General features: G+C 35.4%; 1 protein-coding gene across 7 annotated transcripts in view; it reads left to right on the forward strand.

Annotated features, from left to right (window-relative positions):
* Positions 1 to 7778, forward strand: part of elovl1b (ELOVL fatty acid elongase 1b) — a 39244-nt gene extending 31466 nt beyond the window's left edge. For all 7 annotated transcript variants that reach the window (XM_058791328.1, XM_058791323.1, XM_058791325.1 and 4 more), the window contains 4 exons: positions 27 to 83; positions 170 to 275; positions 3989 to 4125; positions 6922 to 7778. In XM_058791328.1, the coding sequence (XP_058647311.1) occupies positions 27 to 83; positions 170 to 275; positions 3989 to 4125; positions 6922 to 7260 (639 nt within the window). In that variant the 3' untranslated portion in view covers positions 7261 to 7778. The remainder of the gene's footprint in view (positions 1 to 26; positions 84 to 169; positions 276 to 3988; positions 4126 to 6921) is intronic.
* Positions 7779 to 7857: the final 79 nt, after the last annotated feature.

Here is a 7857-nt window from a genome sequence, read left to right on the forward strand (position 1 = left end):
TGTCTTCTTTTTTCTTTTTCCCCCAGATGGCAAGAGTTGCCTGGTTATTCCTGTTTTCAAAGTTCATTGAGCTTATGGATACGGTAAGATTTGAATAAAAAGGCTGATTTTGAACTAGTTTAAGCAGATTGGTTCATGGAGTGATAAATGCTGCTGTCGTCCTGTTCAGGTGTTTTTTGTTCTGCGTAAGAAACACAGTCAGATCACCTTCCTGCACATCTTCCACCATTCCTTCATGCCCTGGACGTGGTGGTGGGGTGTGAGCTACACACCAGGTGAGGTGATCCGAGTCAGTCAGCAGGTATTTACATGATTTGGCACGTGCCGTCTCAGTGACGTGAAGCTGTTAATGGACCCTGACGAATTTCTCTTCCAGTCAGAGATGGGTTTGCTGTTCCACAATCCAAGAGATTTTGCATGTGCTAATGGTTCTTGTAAATAAAGCTCTTGGTGCGTTGATGGTCATTGAAGTCTGATATTGTAAAACTGCCTACAAGCAGTGGTGTAGTGGAGGGTATACGCAGGTATACGGCGTATACTAGGGTTGGATACCGAACTCGGTACTTTTAAGGGTACGGACCGAATTGCGTCGGTACTACCGAGTATCGATTCGCGTTAAATCATTCGGTACCAAATTTCGGTACCTGATAACGCATTTGGGCGCATATGAGAGAGAGAGAGAGAGCGAGACCCTGTGACTTGTCACCCCTGCAACTCTTTAAAACACAACACACACGGCAAACCGAAATGTTCTGAAGTGTGCTTACATTTCTAGGGTCATATGGTTTCCGCGAAAATGCCACGGAATTCATAATTTTTGGATGAATAAAAGAAGGTCTGTCACTTAATTCGATTCGCGATATGAACTAGTGTATGTGAATATTAAAACGCAAAAAGACGATTTAAATATGAATCCTGCATGTTCCGTTAACCTCGGTATGTATGAATGGCGGTTCTGTTTACTACACAAATACTGAAGCACACGTGAACTCGCAGTGATTTTCGGACCCTGCACTACATGAACACATGAACTTAAAGGCTGTGAGAGTCACTTCATGAGAATTTTACCGTTTCATTTGAGAAAACTAGCATCATATCATACTGTATACACACAGAAACTTCACGCAACCTGTCAAAATAAAAGTGCGGTGTAGCAGAAATATATATTTGTATTACTTTTGTACAGTATAATGTACGTCTTTATATATTCCATTTGCTGACAAATTTAAATAAAACAATTAAATGATAAAAAAAAAAATAATTGGTAAAACTTTAAAATAGGGAACAGGAACACTTATTCACTATTAACTATGACTTTTCCCTCAATAAATTCCTAATTGGCTGCTTATTAATAGTTAGTAAGGTAGTTGTTAAGTTTAGTTATTTGGTAGGATTATGGATGTAGAATAAGACATTAATACGTGCTTAATTAGTACAAATAAATGGCTAATATTGTAGTAATATGCATGCTAATAAGCAACTAGTTAAGAGACCCTAAAATAAAGTGTTACCAAATAATTATTACAACCACATTAACCACTTCATTGTAGAAAGTAGAAAAAAATACAACTATTATTATTAAAACTTTTTTTAAAGGAATATTCAGACAATTTTTCTACCATGTATTAATATTAACAGTAAACCTCTGTTTGTTTGCCAAAAAATAAAAGGGTTTCATTTTCATTTGATTAAAAATAAATAAATGTTTCATGCCTTCATTTGATTATCAGAAAAATAGAATATAGAATTTCTGGAAGAAAAAAAAATAGAAAAAAATTGTAGGGCCCTATTGTTCAAAATGTTGAAATTGAGAGTTTTGGACTTATTTTTTCACTGAAATAAATGTTTTTGTTATTACACATTGAGTAAAGTACCGGAAAAAGGTACCGTTGGGTACCGGTACCAAATTTTAGGTACCGATACCGGTACCGTACCGGTTCAAATGTGAACGGTACCCAACCCTAGCGTATACCCACTTCTTTATCAGTCGGCATTCCGTATACCCACTTCTAAATCCCCTCTGATTCACGTCCTGCACTAGCCAAATCATGACAGTCCAGCATATGAGTAACTAATCCAATCGCATGTGAATACATGCAAATATTCACTACATACTGCAGTGTATGTTTCATTTATAGGCTACTCGAAGCCGGATGGCGCTCTCGCGCAGAAATCCCAAAACGGCCTCATAGAAGTAACTTACGAGTCACGACGTGCAAGAATCCAGCTATCGCTGTAGCCAAAGCTATCTCTACTGTAGCTAAGCTGAATAAAAAGAAACGTGAAGACAGTAAACACATGATTGCGACAATATGGTTTATGTGTGTTTTTCAAGCCAGGTAATAGAAAAGCATCTGATTCTGAATAATGCAGTGCTAAGTAGGCTAATTGATAGCATTTATTACACTTGCTAATAGATACTAGGCTATAAAATATATTCTGCCTTATTCTGTGATTTAAAAATGGGGGAAATATGTAGTATATAGGCTAAACAAATCATAAAATTGTCATTAGGAAAATACAGGAAAAATATTATAAATTATTGATTATTGTCCAGCTGTGTATTTGATTTCTCAGCCAATTAAAAGCAAGAGGTAGCCTAATAATTAATAATAATAATAATAATAATCGTTATAAAACCTGTCAATTATACAAAAAGTTATTATATTAGACATTTCTGTCCCCCTCACTTCTGAAATGATTGAGAATCACGATTTTTTTTGTTTGTTTCAAATAGAGATCACAATTCTGAACAGACAACTAAACAAAATAGCATGCAATTTACTAGAGGTTCTGACAAAATGTCAGTTGCTGCAGTTAATTATTTATTGCAAAATTTGCACCTCTTCTGTGGATAAAATTATTTTATAATGATCCTTACTCAAGCAGCAGAAGTTAAGTGACAGTGTGCAAATATTACTGGCCCATTTTGGAGTGAACTAAATATTCAAGACTAGTTTTACATGTCACTGTTTATGACACAGGTTGTTCATCCTTTGCTGGGCAGTTTTAAAAAATAAATAAATTGGGGCATGTATTAAGAGTATACCCACTTCTCTAGGCACCACTACACCACTGGCCTACAGCATGATAAAATATCATTTTGTTTGTATAATAATACACATTTACCATTAATGAGGAAGGAAATGCTTTCTAGATGTTTGTTAGATCTTGAGAATGAATGTCAACTTTTCACAATTCGGTTTTATTTTCCTCTAAATTTTGTTTTTTCCATTTTATGTTTCTTACTGATTCTGTGTTTTATGATTTATTACAAATTTATCATTTAAAAACTGTTAGTTTTATTCATTCATTAGCTCATAAAACAATTTAAGCAATCTTTTCAAGTTGAATCAAATGAAAGTATAGCAATTTCCAACAAAATGTTGCATTTTTATTTTTTTCAGGAAAGAAATGTATGCATTTAACATGAATGGAAAAATATCTTGGTTTAATGATATTCCATAATAATAATAATAATAATAATAATATTAGTACTACTTTGAGAAGTAAATTTTAGTATACAGTATAAATATACTTCTGTCCTAATTTCTTCAAGTTAAACTGAATTTTTATTTTGAAGGTTTGTCATGAAGATCTTTCAGTGTTTGATGGTAGTTTTTTCTCAAATGAAACGATGAAAAGCTGGTGAAGTGACTCTCAAAGCAGCTCTGGAGATGAAGTTTGTGTGTTCATGTCTCATATAGTGAGACGCAATGCTGAAAACACTGAGCATCGTGTGTGTTTGAGTTTGTGTAGTATATGAAGCTACACAATTCATTCACACAGACACGCACAGAACATGCAGACTTATTAGCCACATGCACTGACTAACAGATGTCATGTTTATTTCTGCTGTAATCAGCTGTTAGATTAATATATATCAAGTAAAAATGTCCAGAGCTTACCATCATTAATGTCATAAATCTTGATATGATATTATCACCATATGTGACTTTAAGACTTGCTGACTTAATGTTTCTTGCAGGTGGAATGGGCTCCTTCCATGCCATGATCAACTCTTGTGTCCATGTGATCATGTACTTCTACTACGGCCTTTCTGCTGCAGGACCTCGCTTCCAGAAGTTCCTCTGGTGGAAGAAATACATGACTGCAATTCAGCTGGTATGTTCATTTGGTCTATAGAGCAGTATAAATCTCAACCATGATAATGGTGAAGGGATAATGCAGCGAAAAATGTGTCATTATTTACTCGCCCTCGTGTTGTTCCAAACCCATTTTCTTTTGCACAAAACACCAAAATGAACAATCTTCAACATACAGTGACTGTTGCAAGTGACCATAGTTGTCAGGCTCTGTATTTTATTTATTTATTTAAATAATGTCGTGGAAAAGTTCATTTATTTTGGTGATTCAACTCAAATTGTGAAACTCGTGTATTAAATAAATTCAGTGCACACAGACTGAAGTAGTTTAAGTCTTTGGTTCTTTTAATTGTGATGATTTTGGCTCACATTTAACAAAAACCCACCAATTCACTCAACAATCTCAACAAATTAGAATATGGTGACATGCCAATCAGCTAATCAACTCAAAACACCTGCAAAGGTTTCCTGAGCCTTCAAAATGGTCTCTCAGTTTGGTTCACTAGGCTACACAATCATGGGGAAGACTGCTGATCTGACAGTTGTCCAGAAGACAATCATTGACACCCTTCACAAGGAGGGTAAGCCACAAACATTCATTGCCAAAGAAGCTGGCTGTTCACAGAGTGCTGTATCCAAGCATGTTAACAGAAAGTTGAGTGGAAGGAAAAAGTATGGAAGAAAAAGATGCACAACCAACCGAGAGAACCGCAGCCTTATGAGGATTGTCAAGCAACATCGATTCAAGAATTTGGGTGAACTTCACAAGGAATGGACTGAGGCTGGGGTCAAGGCATCAAGAGCCACCACACACAGACGTGTCAAGGAATTTGGCTACAGTTGTCGTATTCCTCTTGTTAAGCCACTCCTGAACCACAGACAACGTCAGAGGCATCTTACCTGGGCTAAGGAGAAGAAGAACTGGACTGTTGCCCAGTGACCCAAAGTCCTCTTTTCAGATGAGAGCAGGTTTTGTATTTCATTTGGAAAGCAAGGTCCTAGAGTCTGGAGGAAGGGTGGAGAAGCTCATAGCCCAAGTTGCTTGAAGTCCAGTGTTAAGTCCACAGTCTGTGATGATTTGGGGTGCAATGTCATCTGCTGGTGTTGGTCCATTGTGTTTTTTTGAAAACCAAAGTCACTGCACCCGTTTACCGAGAAATTTTGGAGCACTTCATGCTTCCTTCTGCTGATCAGCTTTTTAAAGATGCTGATTTCATTTTCCAGCAAGATTTGGCACCTGCCCACACTGCCAAAAGCACCAAAAGTTGGTTAAATGACCATGGTGTTGGTGCGCTTGACTGGCCAGCAAACTCTCCAGACCTGAACCCCAGAGAGAATCTATGGAGTATTGTCAAGAGGAAAATGAGAAACAAGAGACCAAAAAATGCAGATGAGCTGAAGGCCACTGTCAAAGAAACCTGGGCTTCCATACCACCTCAGCAGTGCCACAAACTGATCACCTCCACGCCACGCCGAATTGAGGCAGTAATTAAAGCAAAAGGAGCCCCTACCAAGTATTGAGTACATATACAGTAAATGAACATACTTTCCAGAAGGCCAACAATTCACTAAAAATGTTTTTTTTATTGGTCTTATGAAGTATTCTAATTTGTTGAGATAGTGAATTGGTGGGTTTTTGTTAAATGTGAGCCAAAATCATCACAATTAAAAGAACCAAAGACTTAAACTACTTCAGTCTGTGTGAATTGAATTTATTTAATACACGAGTTTCACAATTTGAGTTGAATTACTGAAATAAATGAACTTTTCCACGACATTCTAATTTATTGAGATATGTGTGTGTGTGTGTGTATATGTGTGTGTGTGTGTGTGTGTGTGTGTGTGTGTGTGTGTGTATGCAGATGCAAAAACTTCTTCAGTCTATCTGAGATTTTTTTTTTACATGAGACATAACATTAGACATTTTTGAAAATAAGGCATTCAAAAACTGACTAATAACCTTTTCTTTGCCATTAAATTGAAGTTACTAAACCTAAACATAGGAGCCTGATAAAAATTGCAGACTGATTTAAAGGTTTTTCAACCTGTGAACTATATTTCAAGACTTCTGAAGTTGCAATGTAAGTCAAATTGCAATGCAAGTCATTATTCATAGACACAATCCAGTGAAGTAAGCTGTTGAATTAAAATTTTGGTCTTAAATCTCGGTCTGTTTAGTATGTATTTATGTATTATAAATAAATTATTAAAATATTCTAATACATTTAATTTTATAAATATATATTATACAATTTTAATTTTATTTTTAAATGAAATTAGATGTAAATGTTATTTCCTACAGACACACTACAGCAAAAGAAATAACTAACTTAAAACCATTTTCAGCTGGTAAAAATACTAGTGCTCTAATAATTTTTGCCACCACTGGTGGCAAGTGTGTGTGTGTGTGTATTTTATTTATATATATATATATATATATATATATATATATATATATATATATATATATATATATATATATATATATATATATATATATATATATATATATATATATATATATATATATATATATATATATATTAGTGCTGTCAAACAATTAATCGCATCCAAAATAAGTTATTGTTTACGTAACGTATTATGTATATATAAATAGACACATGCATGTATATATTTAAGAAATTTTTGTTTATATATTAAATATATTTATATATAATATAAATTATATTAATATAAAATGTATACATGTAAACAAAAACTTTTATTCTGGATGCGATCAATTGTTTGACAGCATATATATATATATATATAGAGAGAGAGAGAGACACTCAGACCTTCTTACTCTTCATTACAGACTCAGTTTGTGTTAGTGTCTCTTCACGCAACCCAGTGGTACTTCATGGAGAGCTGCGATTACCAGGTGCCTTTGTTCATCCACCTCATCTGGATGTATGGGACCTTCTTCTTTGTGCTGTTCTCTAACTTCTGGTACCAGGCGTACGTGAAAGGCAAGAGGCTACCGAAGAACACCCAAAAGCACGCCCAAAACGGCACGGCCAACGGATCCACCACAGTCGCCAATGGCTCATCGGTGGTTTCAAATGGCCATGGCCTGCACGAAAACAGCCTGAGCAATGGGAAGAAACACCACGAGAATGGAAGCACTCTCAACGGCAAGATGAAGAAAGCCTGAGAACTCAGGAAGAGAAGACCCAAAACGGATGACCAGGAGAACCTGCACCAAGCACTGTGGAGTCCAAAGAGTGTTTTGGGACTTTATTTCAAATCTTGTTTTTGTTTTTTTAATATGTACATTAAATAAGTACATGGGGATATGAATCCATCTGATCCCGTTTGTATATTTTATTATTTTTTTTTGTCAAATTAATCTAAAGAATAATTTTTGAGCACAATGTATGAAGAGGAAGAGAACTGACTGGATCCATCCTCCGCTGATGTTGCTCATGACGTTCATCTCAACAAAATGAATTCACAGATGGGCACAGACACACACACCCATCCATGTGTGTGTGTGTGTGTGTTCATACTCCTCCTCCTCTCCCCCCCCCACATAGCAGACACTGTACAGCCAACATTAGTAAACTTGAATTACACCTGTAAATACTTTTACCATATAAACTAACAGGATTGAAACAGTAAAAAATAGTTACTCTTGAATTAAATACAAAAAATAAATTCCATTTTAAAATACACAGTTATCTGTTTATTTCACATGTTATGCGGTTTGATGGCACATTGTAGTTCCTTCTTGAATAAAACCTGTGCAAGT

Source organism: Onychostoma macrolepis, chromosome 11, assembly GCF_012432095.1.
Source record: "Onychostoma macrolepis isolate SWU-2019 chromosome 11, ASM1243209v1, whole genome shotgun sequence".
In the NCBI taxonomy this organism is placed as follows: domain Eukaryota; kingdom Metazoa; phylum Chordata; class Actinopteri; order Cypriniformes; family Cyprinidae; genus Onychostoma; species Onychostoma macrolepis.